This window comes from Manis pentadactyla, chromosome 2 (assembly GCF_030020395.1).
Source record: "Manis pentadactyla isolate mManPen7 chromosome 2, mManPen7.hap1, whole genome shotgun sequence".
NCBI classification, from domain to species: Eukaryota; Metazoa; Chordata; class Mammalia; order Pholidota; family Manidae; genus Manis; species Manis pentadactyla.
In genome coordinates, this window is record NC_080020.1 from 227630818 (window position 1) to 227655907 (window position 25090).

The 25090-nt window shown below is 48.7% G+C and overlaps 1 protein-coding gene across 3 annotated transcripts in view; it reads right to left on the reverse strand.

The window, feature by feature from the left end:
- Positions 1-25090, reverse strand: part of LPIN1 (lipin 1) — a 116118-nt gene that overhangs the window by 62451 nt on the left and 28577 nt on the right. For all 3 annotated transcript variants that reach the window (XM_036881653.2, XM_036881649.2, XM_057497445.1), the window contains exons 3-4: positions 1849-2049; positions 987-1082 (exon numbers count right to left, since the gene is read on the reverse strand). In XM_036881653.2, coding sequence (XP_036737548.2) covers positions 987-1082; positions 1849-2049 — 297 coding nt within the window. The remainder of the gene's footprint in view (positions 1-986; positions 1083-1848; positions 2050-25090) is intronic.

Sequence of the window (25090 nt, forward strand, 5' to 3'; positions counted from 1 at the left end):
GCAGCTCCTCAAATGTTAAACAGAGAATTAATAAGACCCAGCAATTCTGCCCCCAGGTTCTACCCAAGAAAAATAAAAATAAGTCCACACAAACACTTGTACATGAATGTCCACAGAAGCATCATTCCCAACAGCCAAAAGGCGGAAACAACCATCAATACATGAAAGGATAATCCATCAACAGATGAAAGGATAAACAAAATGTGGTATGGATACAATGGAATATTATTCTGCCATACCAAGGCTACATGCTACAATGTGGATGAACCCTGAGAACATTATACTAAGTGAAAGAAGCCAGACATAAAAGACCACATACTACATGATTTTGTTCCCATGAAAGGTAAGACTAGTGACATCAAGAGAGATAGAAAGTAGAAGAGTGGTTGCTTAGGGTCCAGGGGGGTGGAAGATGGGGACTTGGGGAGAACAGAGGTGATAACTAAAGGGCATAGTTTATTCTTGGGTCAATGAAAATGTTCTAAAATTGCCTGGGGTGATGGTTGCACACATCTTTTGAAAATACTGAAAATCACACAGTCATAAACTCGAAATGGGTAAATTGTGTGGTAGGAAAATTATGTATTAATAGAGCTGTTAAAAGTTTTAAAATAACAAAATATAAAAGTGCGTTGATCACTCACTAAACAAAAATTAGAACATTCAGCCGTCTCAGATCTGACACACCAGTATAATCTGTATACTCTGGACAATGGTTCAGGCCAATGTGTCCCCCTGGAAACAGTGAGCAAACTGGGGCTGGCCAGGATTGGGCACAGCACACACCCACACGCCCCCACACACACACACATACACTGCTCTCTGGCTCAAATCCCTCATGCACATAAGCATCCACTGTTCTCCACTGCCATGGTCCACACCACCAGGCCCCCAGACTACTTCAAACAAACTTCCGCTGTGTCTCAGATAAGCAGGGCTCACAGCTCAAAACCAGGAAGTAACCCTGACCACCCAGCCTTCCTTACCTGATCATTATCAGTCTCTTGAACAAAAAACGCTTCTCCATTATCTCCCAATTTCATGTGCAAATCCACAGATTCCCCGTTGATTTCTATGTCAACCTGAAGGAAAAAACACACTTTACCACAACAGGAAACCTCATGGGGGGTGGCCATGTTTCTACATAAACATTTTAACCACCTACATCCCAAATATCTCACAATTCCAATCCTCAGTCAGTCAATCCCACCTTACATGCTCTTCCCCATCAAGAAATGGAGTCTATTCCCCACCCCATCCCGACCCTGAGCCCGGAAAGGCTTGTGACTGCCCCACAAGTAGAGCACAATAGAGGTGACACTAGGTGACTTCCAAAGCTAAGTCAGAAAAAGACCCAGCACCCCCCTGGCTCCCTCACTCAGGAGATGCTCACCTTTGTAGCCAGCCACCATGCTGTGAGGACACCTGGGCCACACGAGAGGCCATGTGAAGGCACTCTGGCCAACAGCCTCAGCTCAGAGCCCAGCCAAGAGCCACCTGCCCAGTTGGCAAGTGCATCTTCAGAGGATTTCAGGCCCAGCCCTGAGGCCGCAGGTGGCAGAGAGCAGAGACAAGCCAGCCCTCCTGTACTTAGAATCAACTCCTGACCCACAGAACCCATAAGCTTAACCATAGTTGGTTTATGTCACTAAATTTTGGAGTAATTCACACATCCATAGTAACCAGAAAATCTGATTCAGTACTTGTTAGCTCAGCCAACATGCCTTTCCAATGGAGAGCAAAAACTCTGGGTTAGCAGGAAGCTCTTCATATGTGAAGCCACAAAACCATAATGATGTTCTCTAAGGAGAAAACCCATCCCCAGGTCACGGGGTCTTACACTCTTACCACTTTCTCCCGAGAGCGCAGGACACCCATTTTCCCAAAGCGGACATGGAAAGGGGAGCACTGAAGGCTCCCGTTGGGCTGGCGGACAACAATGATATCGATACATCCGGACAGGGTGGCAGGATTCAACCCCTTGTAGAGCTCCTTCACAGTGACAAACACCTGGCCGGCCAATTGCCCGACGTAATTCATGGTCTGGGCCTAGAAAACAGAGACACAAACAAAACACACAGACACACAATTAATTTGCAGAAGGCCATCTCTTCACAGCCAGTCAAATGGACTCGTCGTCTCAAACACATGTATTACACAATCGACTTGCACAGCTGGCTCAGTCCATGTTCCACTGGAATGAGTCAGCAACACCCCCACCCCCCTTCACCCCCACCAAAGAGCAAGCCCACCAACCTCCACCCCAGCGACTCCAGGAAGCCTGACCTCATTCAGCACTGGGTTTGTCCCCTCTGAGCTCCACAGCACTTGTTTACAGCATCCTGATGGCTCTGGCCACCTGGCCTTGCTCTGTCATCATACGCAGCCTCAACAGAGTAAATCTTAAGATTCTTGAGAAAAGGGACTGTATTTCATCCCTCTTAGTATACCCCCCATCATGCCAAATAGAGTAACTACTTAATAATACTTGCTGGGGGCGCGGGCATCCGGGGCAGAGCACCTATCCCCAGTGACCCCGGCGGAGGAAGGGCGGGCCGCCAGCACCCTGGGAAGGCGAGGGGGACGGAGGGTGCCACAGGCTGGAGAGGGGAGAACTTGGGAACCACCAAACCAAGAGTATTTTAAATGTGACTCCTGGCTCTCTACTGCTGTTTTAATTAGTCAAGATGTTGTTTGTTCACTGTAACATCCCTTTCTAAAGATGACTTGAAACAGATTTCCGAGATATACAAAATGTGATACAAATTAATCAGTCAGAGAACTGAAGCAGAGAGAGAATATGATAGATAAGTAATCAGAAGTGGTCACATGACAGATCTATTCTTGAGTTTTTGAAGAATCTCCATACTGGTTTCCACAGTGGCTGCACCAATCTACATTCCCACCGACAGCTTCATTCCAATGTCTGCAGGTTTCTTCAGGCACTCACTCCCAGTAAAGTGGGAATATTATGAGATAAAATTAGGTTAGAGTGAGAAGGTTCCAGAATCTCCTGTTCTTCAAGGGCCATCTGACCAAATTAAAATAGAGTTTTGTCACCATGATTCAAAATTCCCCAATGGAGAGAATCAGCCTCAGTGATGTGATGACACTGAAGCTGACCTGGAAGGGTCCCACGTGCAGAACAAGTTCCTGATAAGAGCCGTCACGGACTTGGTATTCCTGTGAGCAAGCCACCCTGGAGTGGATCCTTAGCTTCTATTAGCATAAGATAACCCCGGCTGTGACCAACACCTTGACAGCAACCTCGGGAGAGAACCTGAGCCAGAAATACCCAGTCAAGCTACTCCCAAATTACTAGCCATTGAAACCGTGAGCTATCACAATGTTCATTGTTATGTTAATTTGTGGCATTTGAGAGTAATCTGTTAAATAGCAATAGATAACTAATAAAGCTGTGGACCAACCCATATAAAAATAATAATTATTATAATAATTATAATAATAATACTTGCTGGGGGAAAAATGACCATATTTACTTGAGAAGAAAAAAAATAATAACTTCCATTTTGAAACAGTCTCCATCCTGACCTTTGCCAGGTTGTCTGAGCCCCAACCATTCCAGGGGATATTCATGCTCCACTTCGGCTTGTCTGCCCAGCTCATCAATTAAAGTTCACTCAGCAAACATCCAGGGCATCTCATCTACAAAGGGCCTGGTGCTGGGGACACAGAGATAAAGACACAGTCCCCATTCCCTGAAAGGACTCTCAGGTTCACGAAGGGGAGAGAAATAAAACACAAGGGACCAAAATACATGTGGTCATGGCTATGCCTGTTTTAAGTGAACGCTAAGCGAGCTCTGGCCTGCGAAAGAGAGAATGCAGGCACTCAGCAGGCTTACAGCTGGGAGGTGGGGAGCACGGCAGAAGGAGGTGTGTGCGGAGGCACAAGGAGGGGCTGGGCCCGCAGCACAGAACATGCGGGGCAGGACGGAGGGTCTGAGCCATGCCAGGAGATCCGGACTTTGCTATGTAGCAACCTGAAGCCATTGGAGCTCAAGAACAAAAAACCAATCCATGATTTAGAAAAAGCATGGCAGTGATAATGCAGAGAAGACTGGCAAGAAAAGACAGAAAGCGGGGAGACTAACTGGTGGTTGTTGATGGTAATGAGAGACTGAAAGGAGGCAAAGGGATAAGTCAAGAGATGACACATCACCTCCTCCCCAGCAGTGGGGTCCCGAGCCCATACCAGCGCCACTGGTGCTGAAACACAGCTCAGGACCCGCTGGCCAACATTTTTTATTCATAAGAGAAAGGTCTTAACTGGACGGTGTTACATCTCTGCATCCTAGCTTATCATCTGTAAAGGGAGGACATCAGCCTGGGTGTCCTGCAAGGTCCAATTCCAGCTCTGACGGCTCAGGGATAAAGGCCACACTCCTTAATTCTTAGCAACTGAAAGGGCACCTTTCTGAACGCTGCTCTGCTCTCTTGTCCTCAAATCAGCATCTCTCCCCCTTTTCAGTGAACAAATTCAAGGTTATCATGCAGAATCTGAGAATTTCAATGCTGGCAAGATCCTGACTGAGTTATTGTTCCAACATCCTCCTCATTTTAATGAAATAAGCCCAGAAATGGGGAGTGACTTAGGCAGGGCTCCCTCTATGGTGGAGACAGAGCTTGGACTCAGATTTCCAGACTTCCAGTCCTGTGATCTTCCCTTTACGCATGCCACAGGGCTGGCCTGGGGTAGTATTCCTACCATAAATAACCAGAAGTTGCTTTGATATCTTTAGCTAGCCCGTCTCTTGAATAGTTTATTTGCAAATCTGAAAATACTTCCATTTGGAAGCAGGAAATCTGTTCTGTAATTCTTAACAAATGACATGGTCATGGCCCACTCAGTGAATATGCTCCTAAGAAGTGTCCTCAACATAAGTAACCTGGGGCTGCCTTACCTGAGCACTGAGAATTTATTAAAAGGGAGGTTACTACTATCACCTCATCCAATTTTAGATAGATGGCTACTATCTAAAAAACAGAAGAAAAAAAATGCTTGCAAGAACGTGAAGAACCCGGAACCCATGCATATGTTGGTAGGAATGCACAATGGCTCAGGGCTTAAGAACACAGCATGGCGGTTCCTCCAAGAATTAAACATAGAATTATCTTATGGTCCAGCAACTCCACTTCTGGGTATACAACCAGAAGAACCGGAAACAAGGTCTCAAAGGGATACTGGCACACTCATGTTCACAGCAGCACTGTTCACAATAGCCAGAAGGTGGAAACTACCCAAGTGTCCATCAACAGATGAATGGATAAACAAAATGTGGTCTGTCCATGCAATGGAATATTATTCATCCTTAAAAGGGAAGGAAATATTCATGCTACAACATGGATGAACCTTAGGGACATGATGTTAAGTGAAATAAGCCAGGCACATAAAGACAAACACTGTGTGACTCTACTTACATGAGGTACCCAGAGCACACTAACTCATAGGGAATGAACAGTAACTGCCGGGGCTAGGGGAGGGCTTAGGGAATTAGTGTTTACCAAGTGTAGAGCTTTGTTCTGCACTCTGCAGCCAGATGGTGGTGTGGGTGCACAAGAATGTACTTCTGTTAGGTGTACTGAAGTATACATTTAAATACGGCTGAGAGTAAATCTTATGCATTTTTTACAACTAAAAAAAAATTTAAGGGGGTGAGAGAGACACAGTATTAACCAGAACTCATCTCGGAAAGATGAATATTATTTGGTTAAAAAATGTCCTGGAGACTCAGCTTGGGCCCAGGAAGCATGGGAGAACGCCTTTTATGGCAGAGGGTGGACCCGGTGCACCTCCAGTGTCACCTGGCTGAGGGGCTAGGGCAGGTGGGGCAAGCACAACTCTTCCTTACCCGCCTCCCTCCAGGACCCTTTCCAAATACACAATAACCAGGTGGATGCAAGTGCCCAAGTTTCACTTCCTTCAATTGAATTTAAAGTAAAAGACTCAAGAAAGAAGCCAATTTGATTCATCTGAAGATAGGAAGCCAGACAAACCAGCCTGAGAGACTCAGCCCCCTATCTGTGCACTGTTAATCTCATTACTGTCATTGTTCGGGGCCCTGGTGATCACTAAGACATAGGAGAGCGGGCAGTGGGCCGAGGGTTTGTTTCAAAGGACAAAGTATCTTCATTACCTCAAGAGTAACCAAAGATAAGTAAAACCTGCAGAGAACAAACCAAAATACTTAAATTTCCAGCTAAACAGCTTTGAGACACCTGCTCTTCATTCACCCCATACCAAATTACTTTTAAGTCTCCTGACTGTAATCTCAAAATTTGGCAAGAAATAGCGACTTCACCTGACAGGGCTTCAGTTATGACCTGAAACAGGATTCTGAACCCTAGTTCAGAAGCTCTTCAAGGAGAGCTGAGGCAAACCTCACAAAAAACCCTTGGCCAAACTAGGATTCCCTAAGCTGTACTATGGATTTTCAGAGTAACTCTGAGGTTACTAAACATATAAATATACATAAATATATGTGTGTGTGTATGTGTATATATATATATATATATATATATATTTTTTTTTTTTTTTTTAATGTGGCATCTTCTGGCTTGGCCTTCCAGAATGATACTGATTTTCTGAGGTTATCACAGCCCATGGGGATACCACCTTTCCAGACATTCTACCCTACATTAGAAACAACTAGTACTTATAATATAGCCAAATAGCTATACAGCAACAAACATAAAAATCCAAAGGCATATTTCCACCTGGGACTGTGCTTATGACATTAATAATAAATAGCATGTTCAACCTGAGTCGCATCAATTATCAAAACTAAATTGGGGGGCTGAATCACTGTAGGCGAGGCCCTTAAGCACCGATTCAGGATTGGCTGTGCCACTCGCTTATCATGCAAGTGCATGGAAGTGATTTCAGTTCCCTTTCTGGTCATCTCAACTGGAATGCTATCAAAGGAAATAGCAGTTTCCCCATTTTAATACTTGGGTGTGCTTCTCAGAAATGAGATGGTGATGTGGCAGGTAACACCAAGACAAGCGCTGCCATTCTCCCCTTCCCAGACAAGGCGAGGCGACCAGGACTCAGTTCACTGTAGCAAAGGTCAAAATGAAGGCAAACCTGTCTCAGTGGAAACCAGCCTGAGAACTACCATTTTTGTTCAATCTTTCTCACCTCTGCTTTTCTACCCTTTTCTCTAAGTACTGAGTGTCCCACTAAAGTTCTACAATAGCTCCTTTATCTGAATTCCCCACTGCTTCCTCCATGTCCTCACCTGGCTGTGCAGGTGTTCCTTAACACACCTAAAACAACTCATTGTTTTGCTAGAGGAACCTCCTCCCCACACCCTGCTGCCCCTCAGTTAATGACATTTAATCCCAGCAGGTCAGTTGCCTGATAAATGGGAGCTGTCCTTTGTCAAGTGGCTGGACAGACCACACCACCACGCTGGTCTGCTCTCTTGGAGAACAGGCTGGAGGTTTGTCATCTCTGAGCACCCAGCCCTTCACGTGGTGCCCGGCCCATCCCAGGGCCCCAGGAAATATTTGTAGTCATACGTGGCCACATTTTCTTTAATCCCTGTGCTTTCTTTGACTGGATTCTTCAACATTTGCCAGGAGTCTAACCTTATATTTGTCTATTAAGCTCAGTTCCTCTGGGATGCCTTAATTGAATTCAATCTATATGGTTTCTGTCTTCCAAAAACGAGCATGCTTTATTTGTGTAGAACACTTTCCTTTGGTATAATGGCAACAGAGGCGGTACCCTCAAAGCCGCCTCCATCCCAGCCTCAGCGCATCAAGAGCAGCATCCCAGGCTCGGGCTCGCATGAAGCTTATTTACGCCTGATGCCCACTGGGGCAAACGCGGCTAGGAGCAGGGCAGGCAGCAGGATGAGCAGCAGAGGGCTCCACTCGGCCAGGGACAATCAGCCTCAGCTTGTCGTGGCCACACGGGCCTGAGCAGTTCTCTGATGTTTTAACACAGAATGAGTTGGCAAGTCATCTCATAAAGAGAAATGAGGAAATGTTCTAGAAGCAAATGAAAAAGAGCTGCTGAAAACAAGTTGCCTAACTCTACTCAAGTTTCAGTAGAGACTAACCTTTGATTCACCTTTGAAAGGGCATCCAGAATGAAACAGAATTTCAGGCTCTCAGAAAACAAATCCTGTTGCTGTATGATGCTAAACTTCCTTCTGTCGGCACAGTGCCACCAAAACCGATCCTTGTTTTCGTGAGGCTCTGGGAAAAGCTGCAGAAGCCACCTAGATGAGCGTGCTCCCTACGATGACTGGTCTACCAGGAACTCCAGGGTAATTACTGGAGGCGAGAAGGATAAAGTGATGGTTCTGAGAAAGACTGAAGTAGGCATGGGAAACCACAAGGGGGTCTACCAACTTTGGAGAGAAAGTAACACTCCAAAGCCATCAGCCCAAAAGCCATGTTTATCTTCCAGACCCTTGGCATATCACTAACCAAATCCCAGGAAAAAGGCCATGCAAACCTCCACTCTATGTCTGTACAGCACTTCACGGACAGAATTCCACAAATATGAGCTCATCTGATGCAAATCTGGGCAGCCCTGTGCACCACTCAGAACCAACATTTGTACCCCATCTCTGGCGAGCAACTGGGAGACAGATCTGCATGATGTTCACAGGAGGATGACCTGGAGGCGGCAGGGAGAAGGCAGGAAGCCAGGTAAACCCTAGTGTCCCCTGTTCTCCTTTGCACAGTGCTGCCTCCTCTTCCTCGGAGGATAAAACTGGCATAGTGGGCAAGGCCCAATTAAGGAAAAAATCAGTTGTGTGGTTTCAGCAAAATAGGTGGCAGTCATCTAATTCTAAATGTGAAGTAATATTTTTAGGGCATATCCAGTGCTGTATTGATGATCACAGATTGTAATTAGTCAGAATTACAGAGAGGCCATTCCAGGTCAAGGTGGCAAGCACGATCTATGAGACCAAGCTTCAGAGAACTGACTCATTAGAGGGAGGGAGCTTGCTACCAACAGTAGTATTTGGGGTCTAAGACCACCATTAGGCAAAGAGATTATAGAGGGAATTCAAGAATTTGATGGGGCTCCAGGTTTAGGATACCATGACCTAATCATAGCAACATCATGAAATCAAGTCTTCATCCCAAGCAAAACACCAGGGGTTTGCAGGGGGGGACAGGAGGCATTGTTTGTGGGGGAGAGGGGGTTTGGTCCCGTCACAAAAAAATCCAGACGTGCAAACACCACAGTGCACCCACTGCCTCCAAAGCTTGGCAAGTCTGGGAATGCAGGGAAAGTGCTAAAGTGCTAAATTTTAAAAAGTGGAGGAAATTAAGACTTGCTCTCTTCCAGGAATGGAAAGCTCATGAAGACGATGCCCCTAAACAAAATTCACTGCAAACACAGTTCAAATAACAGGCTCCTAAGGCATATCTTACCAATGAACAGGCCATGAAATATAAGGATAAGAGTCTGAAAAACACAAACTGCACACAATTTGGGGTCAGAGGCCTAGATGTGATCATCTTCCTCCAACATTTACGAGCTGTGTGCATGGGAGCAAGGTATGAATATACCCTCTCTGACGAAGCCTAACCGGCTGTCCTGAACACTAACAAGATGACTTTGAAAAGGCCATTGCCCTTGGACAGCATGGGGCCACGTGGCCTACTGTCACCACCTCCCTGACTAGAGAAGTCAGGCTCAGTCCCTAGCTCTGGATGTGAAATTTCATAAGTATTCACAGCCTGGTGGGCTCTCCCTCCTGGGGCCTCTTAGAAGGTAAATTCTAAACCTTCCCCCACAGCCCTCAAGACTAAAAGGTCAAAACACCCTCCCTTAGGTCGGAAGACATCTTTGGCACTTGCGTCCTCAGATGCTTCATCATTTCCTGGGGGAGCCTGCCACAATCCCCTGCTTGTGCACAGCGAGGGCAAACACCCTCACGCACGTGCGCACGGGTCACCTCTGGGGTCTGGATTTAAGGTGCACCCAGCGAGCAACTTGCTTGGAAAAGCACAGCCCCACATCAGCCTGATGCATTGTCTCTGCTATCAACAGCAGGATTACCCACCCAGATAAGAGCCTCCCAGGCCAAAAGCCACTAATCGATTTAACTGTCACATCCCAGCCTGCCAGCTGCTCTGGTTAAATGAGCACATCAGAGACTGTACATATTCACTGAGTTCAGTGACAATGATCACGAGGCAGAGATTGTAACAGCAGCAGCCAGTGTGACAGGAACCTTTAAATCCACTGTCCCTTTTCACTCACCACTAGGTTGGTACACTGTTCAGATGGTGATAACGGTTTAACAAATTCTTTACCTGTTTATCATAATGAGGCAAGGGATATAATTTTCCCATTTTTTCAGAGAAAGAAACTGAGCTTTAGACTTTCTGTGACTTGCTCAGGGTCCCAATCAATGCAGGTAAGGGGTGGAAACAGCATGTGAATCCAGGTAAGTGCATCCAATCCTGGGACAATCCTAAAAACCTCCCACATGACCTGCCAGTCCAATTTACACATGGGGCAGCACACACAGACTTTAAATTATATATACAGGAAGGTATAATGCACACTATATGCTAATACATTCAATTCTCCAACATGGGGCTAAAATTATCCATTGCAATACACTTCAATAGTTTTATTTCCTTCCCCTAAGCGGATGTCTGGTTTGGAAATTGGTCTGCTTGCTCCAGAGGTACCTGTGCTTGCCAGTCAGTTGAGAAGCAGCAGCCAGCCTCACCCGCTGCCACCTCCTGGTGGCACATACAGGGGAGCAGGAGGTGCTCAGGTGAGGCTCACACACTTGGCCAAGGCCTGCCCCCAGCTCAGAGAGTCAGGGAAAGCCCTAAGGACCTTGAGGCTCAGAAAGAGGTCTCATTACTTTTGAGTTAACAAAAAAAAACTAATGAAGAGATTCTACTAGTAAAGTTAAATGCTCATGGATAAAATCTTCCCCTCCTTTTTATCCGGAACTACCTTGAAGGTCTGAAAGTTGTCTCTGAGGACAGGTGAGCAATCAGCCAATAATACCCACCCCTTCCCACACAGCCATTCCTACCTTCATGCAGCAGAGATCCCACAAATGCTCACCTGCGCATGACTTTGCATTTGGTACGAGGCTCAGATTCATTCCTGACCTTGAGAATCTGAAGGTCTTATATCATAAATGCTCAGTCACTGAACAACTGAATATTGACGCCCATTTATAACCTCTCTGAAAACTGAAGAACTTGCCTTGGGAGAGTGAACACCTATCACTAAGAATATGGAAGCCACCTGGCTCTTAGTTATGACTGTTCTTCCTCAAAGATAAAACAAAATCTGCCCCCCTGGGGCTCTCCCCACAGCTCCTTGAATTCTGGGACATCTCATTCTTTATTTTCCCAGTGGTCCTTAGGCCATCTGAGGATGCTAAGCGACTGGCTCTTGTGTCTTAACACACTAGGAAGGCACTACTGGCCCTCCAGCAGGGTCTCCAGGATGGGCGGGGGGCCTCCACTCACCCCCCTGGCTGCTCTCCTCTGAGCACATTCCAGCCTACATCTCCCTGTCTAGGCTCCAAATCTGAGGTCTGATCGACTCGGAGTAAACACACAAGCATCTTGACCAAGATCACATTCACTGGAAAGTTACAAAATCAGTGTTAGTTTTCATACAAAGCATACAAAAAAGATAATTTCTAAGAAATCCCAAAAATGGCGTAATGACTAATAAAACTTGCATGAAAATGAAATTGGTTTTAAATAGTGTATCCTCCTCCTGTGATTTATGTTAACAATGAAGAAATCTCTTTTCAGAGCATTGTGGATTGATACTTATCACTTGTAAGGGTGACAAATTACATACAAATGACAAAAAAGGAAGAATGACTTAAATGCAAAAGAACAAAAGGACACCAGGCAAAGTCAAGGTCCCTGGGTCTCATCCTATCCCTGGTCCCCTGGCAGCACACTTGAGGGCAGTCACTTCGCCCCTTGCCCACCTGGACTGAGCCCGTCCACCAGGTGCTCCACGCGGCTAGTTCAACAACCCTGAACCGCATGCCGAGAGAAGTTTCTTAAACCACAGAGCCAGTTCCATGTCTGTCTATAAACCTTGAGGATCCTGGGACTTTACTGGCATGTCACTGTTCTTCAGAGACACTCCAGTCCCAAATAAGAAAATTCACTACTGAAGCTTGAGATGCACTTAAAAAGCTTGCGAGTCAGACTAATACATCCTTAAAAAGTCCTGACAATCCTGACAGTAGTGATGAAGCAGCACAACCAGATGGGCTCAGGGTCCCTCCATCACAGCCCTTTCTGAATTGGGCAGGTCAGATAAATACAGAGCTCCTGCTCATCAAGGCTCAGCTTCCGGACCAGAGGAAGGGGCCAGCCAGCTCCCAGCGTGCCTGTGGGAAGGAGGATATGGAGGGAGGTGTGGAATGAGTGTGTCAGGGATCTGAGGGGGCTGTCACCCTGCAGAAGGTGAGTCAGGAAAGGCGGCGCCAGGACGACTCCAAGCACACAGGAGAGACAGCGATCACGGGAAGGCTGCTTGTCCATCAAGGCCCCCACATGGCCAGAAGCCCCTACACTGCAGCTAATCTGTCCAACTCCCGCCCACAGCAGATGCGCAGAAGCATGAGTTACCCCAGTCTCATGGCTCCAGAAAGAAAGCGCTAACACTTTGTCAGCATGAAGTGATGGCGATCTCATGACTTCTCGCTTAGTTGTTACATCAGAAAAATCAGCATTTCACCCAAGATTGGCAAAATCCTTCTCCGGGCTTCACAAATCGCCAAGAAGCACTGCTTTCTTGGAACTTCTGCCAAAATTCAAAACCCTAGCCATAGCTTTCACAACCCTGCAGTTTTGCTAACACCAACCACCTCTAGCATATTAAGGTCAGTTTCAGATGGCCTCACACCAATCCAACAGAAAAACGGGCAAAATACAGAGAGTTCACGGAGAAAGAAATTCACTTGGTCAGTGAGTGATACATGAGAAAATAGTCAAGCCTACTCATAATTTAAGCTAGGCAAATCAAAGGAGGCCTTCCGGGGGGTCCAAATTAAAAGCATTTCACAAAAATGGCGGCACAGCTGGTGACCCCGGGGAAATAGTCGTCACTCACTGCTGGTAGTAAACGGGGGGTGAGCATTTAGCAATAGCTGCCAGTTTTTGCATGGATGTGGACACACAATTCCAGTGCTCTAAGTCCCATGTACAAAACAGTAATTGCAGCATTGATTGAAACAAGGAAAACTAGAAATGACTTAAATGTATAAAGCCCTCTGGTTAAATCAATTAGGGACCATCCACACCATGTAATGGAATGTTGTGAAGCTGCTTTTAAAAAACAGGAAGGGAGAGAGGTAGCACCAGAAATACTACATGAAAAGGTATATATATTGAGTGAAAAAAGTACAAAAATATTTATAACATGAACCCATTTTTTTAAGAATTACATGATACATTCTGCTATGCACTGGAAGAAATGTAGACTGATTTACATACCAAATAAGGCCTATAGGCTCACCCTGAGGACCAAGCCTGGGGAAGGGGAGCAGACCTACACTTCTCATCATAAATACTCCCATAGTGTTGGGGTCTGCGTTTTGGTTTTTACATGTGCCTGCATCACTTTAAGATTAATTTTTAGTGGGCTCAGAGAATTGTGTGAGGCATAGAAAACTCTGGCCTGCTCAGGGTCAGGGTCACTGTATCACTGAAACTGCTGAGACAGCAGGGGAGAGGGGGGCTCCAGCCTTGGCTGGAAAGGTCAGATGGGTGGGTGACCGCTCCACTCCTCGGGCAGTGAGATTTTGAAATGCTTGGATCTTGTAGTCCCATGTGATGATTGTTCCCAGGTCCCTGCCAAAGAGCATGTAAGGACTGGGCAGTGGGGGATGGAGGCGCCTGAACCACATCCAGGGCAGTCAAGGTGCTGGGCAAAACAGCCCCAGGTTGAGACCCCCTTCCTCTGGCTCCTACTTAACTCATAAAGTGAGCACAGGGCTTTGCATCCTCTCTGTCCAAGTCAGTGTCTTGGTCAAAAAGAATGCCGTACATTTGTGATTTCTACTTGGAAATGATCCCCCACCGTGCATGCCGCCCCACCCCACAACTCCACCCCAGCAGCTCATGAGGGCTACATGCCACCCAAAGCCTGCGGTGCTGCCTACAACTTGGGGCAGAAGAATGTAGACTCTGCAGGCAGGCGGCTGATGTAGCACCGATGAACCTGTGGCCATGAGCAAGCTACTAACCTGTCAGAACTTGTTTCGTGTCTATAAAATGGGATGATAGTAACATCGGCCACCTCATAAGATTGTTGGTATATGTAAAGTACTTTCAAAGTGCATGCACACCTAATGAAAGCCAGGTGCTAATCCTGGAGTCACAAATGGGTCTAGACAAAGGTTGGACTTTGAATTAAGGCTCTTGCCTGAGAGTCTTTTGCAAATACAATCTATTCACACTGCACCTGCCAGAAAAGACCAGGGCAAAAACTACCACTGGCTAAATTATTAGAAGGATATGTTTATATTCCAACAGAGTGGTAATATATTTCCATTTGTCAAAAAATCTGAGCCCAAAGGCAATCCCAAGGTTGAGCAGCAATCTACGATCATACAGAGTTTACTGGCAGGAAATGCTCTTGCCAAAGCAGGTACCAAGAAGAGCGCCTTGTAGGGTGATGATGTCCCGTTATTTCATGGCCTTTGTTCCTTGTATCTTGACTTTTGTAAACTAAAGGAATATGCCTACTGAGACCTATGAATGCAGAAGATTCCACCAAAAAAGAGACGGTGTCCAAGGAGACACAGAGACTTTCCAGAAACAACACATGGTGAAAACGTGCTCATTGTGTCCCAGAAGGTGGCGGTAAACAGATGCATCTCTATATAGCAGGGCCTGTGGTCAGCTTTGAGTAACACCAAGTACATCACACTCAGGAGCAAATGTAATTGGTACAGAGCCATAACTGTTCTAATAGCCTGAGCTTCTCTCTGGAAAGCCCCAGCATTCTGTACCGGCAAAAGTTCTAAGTTGTTGCAAAAATCACAAAATTTGGTGAGTGGGTTGAGAGATATGGCTATCACCAGCATGGAGAAGCTCCCAGCTCCTCTCGGACTGAGCCCTGCCCATCCACTTCCTGCCAACCTCTCTGCTGGACAGTGGACACGGCCCAGCCACACTGAGCCATCCCCCACCCAAGGAGCCTCTGCAGCCAGGAGGAGGCCTGGGTCTCCCTGAGCCCACATCTGATATAAATGGCCCCTCCCCATTCACCCCAGCACTCTCTCATACCCCATTCTCCTTCTATCCACCGGAGTGCACTTGCAAGCACACACACACACACACACACACACACACACACACACACAACTAAAACAAGTTTTCACAAAACAGTACCTAAGATTACTGTGTCCAGTCTGATAATATATTTTTTTGTATACTATTTCACTTTTTTAAAAATACTCATAGTCCTAAATTGCCACAAACTGCACCTACTACCAGACACGAAAGCAGATGCTGGGCCCCTTGCTCTCTAGACCCTCAGCTCACAGCTTGGAAAGCTAACATTTCAGAAAACAGCCCTCCAATTGGCACTTGGAGTCTTCTGTGTATTAAGAACCTGTCAGATCATTGATGAGCTGTTTTACAGGCTTTGCTCGACTCTTTTTTCCCCACACACACACATATCCCAGTCTGATTTTAAGTGAGGGGCTTATCCCATAATAAACTGGGCCAAAGTTCAGTAAAACAAAGTGCAGCTTGGCCCTTCCCAGGGAACTCGTCCCAAGGCTGCCAGTGAGGATGTGTGCTTGACAATCTCGCATATTCCTCTCGTGTGTCCTGTCTGTACCTCAACAGCTCCAAAGTCTCACAGCTGGTTACACTGACGAAGTTCAAGTGCAAACAGGTGAAACCACCAGCCTAGGTCCCCACTGGATCCCAGCTTTGAGTTGTTTCTCAAAATGGGCCAAAGGCGCCAAAGCCATCCCCACCAGCACACCCTGCCTCCTCCAGCAGGCCTCCCCTGGGGCAAGCCGCCTGCCTCACCCATCATGTTGGTACCCTTGGAACCCAGCAGAGAAGGGATCCAGAAGAGGCCAACTCTCAATGGGAGAGGGGTGGCAGGAGTGGGCGGGGGGTGATTTACAGCCCAGAGACCAACCTTTGACAGGACTGCCCCAGCTCTACATGGGTCCCTTAAAATAATGCCCAATGCAATGTGTCACTGAGCTCACAGTCTGCCCCAAGGGCTTGTGTATCTCAGTTAATCTTCATGATAATCTTGTCAATGGTATGATTATTTCTTCATTTCATGGATGAAGAAACCAAGGCTCAGAGAATTTAAGTCCTTGGCCCAAGTTATACAGCGGTAAGCGGCCAGTGTAATACAAAGCCAAGCTCTCTGCACCAGCCTCGGAGCCCTGCCATCTCCTGCCCTTCCCTTCTCCTGGTGCAGCTGACTGGGCAAAGGGCAGGGCTCAGAGACTTCCTTCTGGCCTGCCCAGCCAGGCCAGCCACCCCCAGCCCACCGAGGGCTGACTGCTCAGCCATCCCGTGTCCCCTAAGACCAGCAGATGTTAAGCCCCTTACCTGAACCCTCAAGTTCTCTCCCAAGCAACAAGACTCAGCCAGTTTGCCCCCTGGCAGCCTGTTCTTTCCTAGAGTGATGCGATTTCTGATAACACGGCCTGTGATGGTGAACACAGCTGTGGAGATCCCACAGCAAAGGCGGAACTCAGACCAGCACCCAGGCCCCCAGACCCAAGCTCAGGTCCAGCACTCTATCCAGGCATGGCCGCACATACAAACGGGAATAAAAGCCCCAAAACACATGCCCTTTCACAAAAATGTTCAATAATAAAACAAATGCTGGCAAATATGAAGCATCAAAATACAGAACCATAAAACAAAACAGATCTTCCAACATTTTGGTGGCTAAAAAGTTTAAGTGTATCTACTCCTCAATTACTCTCTATTCCCTTTTTGCTTACTTTTAATTCATAAGACCCAAATGGTGGAACAAAAATGAACAGTAAATTGCACAATTACCATCACCATACCCCCCAATAAAAATTTAAAAAAAAACTCTTACAAGCTCATCTTTTTTCTAAAACACTCCTCCTATCCTGGGGAAATACCGGGTCTAAGAACTCTCCAAATGAATACTTCCAGTTGTTATACTTCGGGTTTCCTGTTTGGCGATAAGAAATAGAGTTGACATCTGCTTCCTCCCGCAACTACCCTCCACACAAATCAGCCAAATACCCACACTCTAGCCAAAGCACTGAAAAGTTATTTCCAAAACATGACTTCTCACCCTACATTTTCCAGGCCTTCCCCAAATAAAATGATCCGCAGGGGCGTCTGATAGAACTAACTAGGCCTGGCTCCCCCCGGGCTGCAGAGAGGCCCGGCAAGGAGGACCGGGCTGTAATCCCGGAACCGGGATGCCAACCCGGGCGCAGCCTGCCCGCCAGCAGCTGTGTGACCTTGGGTAAGCAGGCCACCCTCCCCGGGCCTCAGTTTCCTCAACTGCAAAGCACGACTCCTAAGCGCCCTCCCCACCCGCTGCCACCGCAGCCCCGGCGACGTTCTCACACAATTACCCACGCTCGGCAGGCGCTGCTCGCTGCACCATTACCCACCGGTCCTGCCCGGCGGCAGCGGGTCCCGCAGTTCCGGGGTCCCGCGGGGTCCCCCCCACCCCGGTCCGCCAGACGGCCAAGGTCGGCCTGCACGCGGGCGCTCCGAAAGGGAAGGCCCGAGGGATGCTCGCGAAGGCCTGCTTTTCCGTCCTCCTCCCGGTTCCGCGTCCCGAGGGCGGCGGGGACAGAGCGCGGTCCTCGCGCGCCGGTAGGCCGGCGGCCCCCGGGCCGCTCCGGCCCCGCCTCTCGCCCCCCGCCCCCGGGGCTGCGGCCCCTCCCCCGGCGGCGGGCGGGCTCTGCCGGGGCCGGCGGGCGGCAGGCGGCGCCGGGGAAGCTACTCACCGCGCGGCGCCGCGCGCGTGGCCGCCCTGTAGGCAAACACCCGGCCCGCCGCGCGCCCGCTGACAGCAACCGGGCCCCGCGGGCGGCGCGGCGCGAGGGGGCGGGCTTAGGGGCGGCGCGAGGGTCCTCGCGAGGCGCGGGCGCGTCAGCCGCTTTCAGGGCCCGCGTGCCCCGGGGCGGCTGTACTCAGGTCGGGTGCACCAGACCCTCCTCGTCGCCTACCTTAGCTTTCTTGGGGGCGTGGGACCTTAGTCCGCGTTTCTGATTTTCCTCTCAAAAGCCAAAGTCGTATTTAATTCAACAGGCTAGATTAACGTTTACCGAAGCCTCGGAGTATGCTGGGTGTGCAAAATCGATGGTAGGGGCAGCCTGGTAATCAGCCTGGAACCCCCCAGGGCCTGGCCGACTATCGCCAGGCCCTGCCCCTCCCGCGAGGGACCTGAGCGCATCCCTTATCCTTTTGCCTTATCCCGGGATATCCTTAACCCGGCCTTCCTGTCTTCAACCACACGTGGCAGCCGGGGTGGCCATGTTACCATTTGCACTTAGCTTCTCGACGTTGACCACTTTATCCGCATGACCAAGCTCTCCTGCCTCCTTAATTCATTTAATCAAAGACTGTCGGACTATGTTCCAGATGCTGGAAACTGTAGCTCTGAACAAGAGAGAGAGGCCCCTGCCCCCTGGAGCTTCCATTCCCCAGCAGGCAGACAAGGCACAGGACAAATAGTGAACAAAATAACTCTGATGACTAATGATTAAGATCAGATAATCAGGAGCAGTCACATTTGAACTGAAATCCCAAATGACAAGAAACACTGGAGTCCTACAAAGATGAGGGGAGGAAGAAGAGCTTTCTAGAGAGCAGGAACAGCAAGTGTAAAGGTCCAGAGGCAGCCCTCTAGGGAGTAGCAGGAAGGGTACCAGGAACCAGACTTTTAGGGTGTTGTAGGCCAAGTCAAGGAGTTTAGATAGTCCAAGAAGGATTTCAAACCTGGGAATTACATGATCTAATTTACGCTTATAAAAATCACTTCTCTGAGATCATGGAAAACAGACTGTAGGAAGCAGAAGTGGAAGCGAGCAGTCAGGCTGCTGCTGTGGGAAACCAGGACAGAGGGTGGTCATGAGAGGTGGAAAGACTTCAGATATATTTTGGAGGCAAAACCACAGATTGCCTGATGTATAGGCAGGGCGGGGGTGGCATACAATGAAAGGACAATCAAGGGTGAGATCTCTGTTTGGAGCTTAAACCACCAAGGAACTGTGGTGCTCGTTACTGAGATGCAGAAGGAACAGGAAGATGAAGGCTTGGCAGGAACCTCAGGAGTGCAGTGCTGGCCTCTCTTAAGTCTGAGGTGCTTTCCAGCCATCCCAGAGGAGAGGTCGGAAGGCATCTGGTGCTCATTGGAATAGTCAGGCTGGCTCTAGATAGCAGCTTGGGGTCATCTGCCTGGGGAGCTTTGTCCCAGTAAAGCACCATCTATCCAGCTGGCCATGAGGGGATGTCCTCCACCTGGACACGGTAACTCCCGTTTAGGCAGCCCCTGTCCCCAGGGAGGCAGGCACCCCTTCCCCTGCTGTTATTTCAGAGAACGGAGCAAGGGCATCATTGTTTTTAGATGAGATTCCTCCACAGGGTATCTCGGACACCAGAGTTTAGGTGCATCCTTGGCCTTGGGGTCAAGAAGCAAGTCTACCCTTAATGGAAAGCCTTTCTGGAAGCAAAGCCCAACTTTGGGCCACTTACATGAAGATGTGTTTAATATAAATATTGATACTAAAATTCGGAGACTAGAGGTCTGAAAACATAAGAAAATCCAGTCTTCAAAGCACTCGTTCTACAAATGATGAACTTGGGGAGCAAGGTGGGGTTGGGGTTGGGGTTGGCCCTGGCCCCGAGTCAGCACCCATGAACAGCGTCTGGCTGCACCCTGATCAGCGGCACTCTGATAGCTGCCCAATTTAGCCTGCCACATCGGGGATAACAAGCGCCCTGCCGGCACATCTAGGCAGGCCAGACTTACAGGGGGAATTTTTTCAAATAAGTCATAAGGACAAAACACTCACTCAATCATATTTCCCACTAAACTGAATTGGATTTTCCATAGCCTGGCACTTGTGGCCCTGCCCTGTCTGGAGTCCCCCTGGGAGGGCCCTTGCTGCGCTGTCAGCAGCCAGGCGGGTGACCCAGCTGTGACTCAGCCAGGAGAGCTGAGGTGATCCCCTCCGCCAATCCCAGGACCTGCGCTTTCAGCCCCAGTGGGAAGGGATGAAGGAACCACAGGGGATGAGCAAACTTGCTCCAGCCGGCTGGAAGAGGAAGGGGGTGCTGAGCAACCAGAGCATCCTGGATTGCAAAGACTGTGTCACAATCTGGAAAATGGGTGGGGGCAGGTGAGGGTGGAAAAGGCCATCAGGTAAAATATGTGGCACAGTTGTTGACAAAGATTTTAAAATTCTAGAACCCCATATGACGCAGAGCAGTGATTCCCAGAAGGATTTGTTCCGTGCTCAGCGCAGCAGTGGTCCAGAGCGAGTGCCCGGCTTCTGCAGCCCCAGGGCTCGGCAGTCTGCTGTCCTCCCTCGGAAGAGGGACACCCGGAGAACACAGGCATTGCTGAGGATGTGTGAGGCTGAACACAACTCCTTGCTTGCCCCAACTTTTCTCTGCATATAAAAACAAGCAGAGTGATACAAGCCTTCGTACTCAGGCAGAAAACCTGTCCCCTTTCAGTCAGTGACAATAACTCTATCTGGGAATTCCGAAGTTTTGCTGATTAACTACCTGCCCAATTGAAAGAGCTCTGCAAGGGGGAGGGGGACAGGTGGGGTGAATGCCCTCTCCACGGGACTCCAGGAACCCTGGAGGAAGGCGTACAATTGACTGGTCTCCCGGCAGCTCAGGGAGCAGCCTCAGTGGTTGGCTCTAACTGCCTGGGCAGAAAGAACATCAAAGAAAGAGCAAAGAATCATTTCCCCTCATTTCCCCAGAGGGCTGCTCCTTATCTCTGGATGACTCCGGCTCCCAGAACGGGAGAAGATGTGCTGGGGACCCTTAGATGAGGTGACTTGAACACAGGGGCCTCCTTGCCCAGGACCACCTGGTTCCACCTCACCCCTGTGGAGGTCAGGGGACAGAACAGCCTGGGAATCAGCCAGAGATAGAGTGGGTTCCCTGGGTGCCTGCAGGTAGGCTGACCGAAGTGTGTTTCCTGGGGGAAGAGGTGGGGTATGAGACCCTGGGTTCCATAGAGGAGGAGGGGGGTGGTCACCCAGAGGGGGAAGGTCTGGAGCAGAAGCACAGGGGCCCACCCCCAAATTAGGGTGAGGATCACAGGTTAGGGACAAGGCATCCAAGAGAACAAAAGAAGTCTCAGGGAGAAAAGAGGGAGAGGCCAAAGCTGGTCACAGCTGCATCTGGGGCCACACCACCCAATTCACACTCACAGATTAGTTAGCATTGTGTACCCTCCCTCAGCCACTCACTGAGCAAAGTCCAAGACGCAGGGGACCCACGCACACCCAGGCAGGTCCCTGGGAAGCAGCCGGTACACCTTGAAATGATGTCCTTTGGAGAGGCTCCAGGTCATGATGTCTGAGGCTGACTTCATCGCCTTCCTCCCTCCCCTCTCTCCCCTAGCCTGGGAGCGCACAGAGGTGTCCTACCTGCCAGGCCCAGGCGTGCTGGTCACACTATGTACTATGGCATGTGACAGTCAGAAATAGACGCCAGGTACAGCAGAGCAGGTTGCTGACGGATTGTGGGGAAGGCTGGGAAGGGAAGGAAAGAGGGGAGATAAGGTGGCAGGAATGAAGCCACTTAGGAACTTGGGACAGTCACTCCTGGCTAGTATTTCTAATACTGTCATCATGGGCAAGGCCATATCAGTGCATTCTAGATGAATCTACCCAAGAGGAAGACATTTGGAATTCAACTGAGTCCAATCTGCTGTGGACTGAATGTTCATGTCTCCCCAAAATGTATACGTTGAAGCCCTAATTCCCACTGTGATGGCATTTGGAGATGGGGAGGTCATTAGGCTTAGAGGAGGTCACGAGGGTGGAGCCCCAGTGGAAACCTGGGCCACAAAGCTAACCATGGTGATCCGGCGTCAGACCTCAGAGAGGGAAGCTGGCCCCAGAGCAGAATCACTTGCAGCCTGTTAACAGTGCTGGGAGCTCTGGGCCAGCCCCACGGTAATTAATTCTTCAGCTACTAGACTTTTCAGCTGATAAACCCCCCTTAAGATAAAATCTACATGCTAAGTGATATCATCCTTTGTCAGTTCTAAATGATTAGGAAAGCAAAATATACTGGATTTGCCAACAAATTATAGTATCAGTTATCAGGCAGACTTTAAATGCTGCTTGCCAGTAGCCATCTGCTTTGGCGTCTGCTTATTTCCTGGCCTACATACAACGTCTTCGATGACCTAGAACCTGGGGGTTTGTGGAGGAAAGTAACTCTACACTCTGAGGAGACTTCAAGTCACACATGTCATCATCTCTTGTTCTCAGAAATAATGAAACCATTCTAGAATTGGACTTTCTCACCCACAATTAACATTCCAAAGCAGGGTTTCCCACAAAAAAAAAAAACTTGTCACATATTAGAATCACCTGGGAAACTGTTAAAACTCTCAATGCCCAGACTACAGTCCGCGTCAGAAACAGTCTCTGGGGGTAGGACCCAGGCCTCAGTATGTCGCACAACTCCGCACGGATTCCCGTGTACAGGCACATTTGAGAACCAGTGTTCTCAAAGTCCACTTCCCTTCATGCTGTACCCTGGCCAGCTGCCATTGTCTCTCTCAAAGCCCACCTTCTCCCCTCCCAGCCCCCCATGCCAAGGGGCGTGTCCACACAACAGAACCCAAACAAGTCAGCACGAGTAAAGGCAGTGCGTGCGTGTGTGCCTGTGTACGTGCACATGGAGAACGATGTACTGAAATGGGCCTTGGGCTACGGCAGCTTTCTCACCCACTCCCTCACTCTTCCCACTGGTTGGCTCTGCCCTTTACCGTCTCCCAGCCTGCTTCCTTTGCTTCTTCCCAGATTCACTCTCTCATCAGCCTGGTCACCTGCTTCCCCTTCAGACCTCCCACTTCACTCCCCCTAACTCCAGAATTTCAAGGAAGAATTCCCCCAGGTCATCATCTCAACCGACAATACCCCGTCTTACACACAACACGGGCACCCTAGGAATGGCCACCTTCCGTCACTTGTCCATCCCGGTCCTGTGCTTCCCAGCTCTGCTCACATCACCCCTGTCTCAGTGTATTCCAGACACAGTGCTGACCATTGCCGGAGAGAGCGCCACGGGTCAGACACGGGGCCTTCCTTCAAGGCCTTCTTACGTCTGTCACATATCAGCACACTTGACATAAGTGAATGGTGAAGAGGAGCACGGCGCTATGGAAGAGTCAGAAGTCAGGAAGGACGCTCACGGGAGGCACTTGGGAGAGCGGTTCCACGCTGGGCCTGGAGCCAACTTCAGCTCTTGCCGGTTACGTGAACTAGAGGAAGGGACATTTGACCTCTCTGACCCGCAGTTTCCTTTCCTACTAAACTGGGGCAAAAAATATCTGTTTCACAGGGCTGTTTGGAAGCACTTAATGCAATGTACATGCACAATATATATAGTCCATTCTAGTGAGTCTTGTAATAATAACAACGATAATTACTATTATTCTTTACTATGAATACTTAGGAGCCTGATTGTGAACGTGACATCAGGTTTGGGCCTTCAGGATGGGGAAGGCTTTTGACCAATGAAGTGTGTGCTGCAAAAGATGATTCGGGCTGAGGGTCCAGCACATGTAAAGTTACAGTGAAGGTGTGTGGGGAAGGGTGAGCTGTCAGTGCCCTGTGGCTCCAATGTGGGCTTGACTTCCCAGTTTGAGCACAAGAATAGGTTCATGCCCTTCTTTCTCCCATGGTGTCCAGTGTGTGCTGGGCCCAAAGGGAGGTCTCAGAAGACACCTGAATGACCAATGGATGGATTGGCCAAGTTGAGTTACACAGGAAGGAGCTAGCCACTTAGAGTCTAAGCCAGTTTCCTGGATTAAAGCCCATGTTCCTTCGTACTTAGGAGAGCTAAATTAAATTTTCCTCTCACCCAGAGCAGAACATTGAAATCACACATACATAAAACAAATTATGTGCCTCCAAGGGACATCCAAGATGGCAGAGCAGCAGAGCCCCCCCACCCCCACCCCGGGTCCCTGGGAACCCCTTCTCAGTAACCTTACTGCCTCTCTCTCTCTCCCTCTTGTCCCTTTGGTCTTGCAAAAGGCACTATCCAGTCGTGACTCAACTGCTCCTTTCTCGTGTAAATAAGGGTCAATACAAACAGAAAAAAAATCAATCTTTCCCAGTGCAATGAGGGAAAGAGACTGCCTCCCGTGCCCCTTAGAGCATTTACTATATAACACATATCATTAAAATTTATTTCTGTGCCCCTTTGAGATGTAATTAAATGTTTTAAGAAGCTAAATAGCCCTCTGAGCACCTGTGCAACTCAGAAATGTTTGGAGGCTCTGGAGGCCTTTTCTTGGAAAAGTAAACATCAAGGAAAATGAGGCCCCTCCCAGTGTCTGTGGGAGCGTAGGCACCTAACTTGTGCGGGCCCTGGGCCTTGCTCCAAGGTCCTAAACTATTAGCTCCTGACAAAGATACTAGGACTTCCATTTCCTTTAGGATAAAAGCAGTGAGCTAACACAGGGGCCACCCATTATCAGGTGACCTAGACAGAACTCTGACAAATGGGGACTAGTTGCCGTTTACCTTGAGAACATGAATATAACAGGTGGGTCAGCCTGGCTGGGCTCAAGGTGGAATGTGGGCAGCGCCTCCACAGCCATTAAGACCCCAAGCTGAGAAACGAGAGTCCTTCTGAGATGTGGGAAAATTGATTCTTCATTTGTTTACACAATCATCCATTAACGAAGGGCAGGAGATGCACGGGAGAAAAAGTGTGTCAGGCACTGCGCTCATGTCTCCCTGCCAGGGTCCCAGCATGGGCATCTGTCTACAGAAGCTGGCTGCTCCGAGAAGTCTCTGTCTCCCACCCTTTCCCAATTCACAAACAAAACAAAA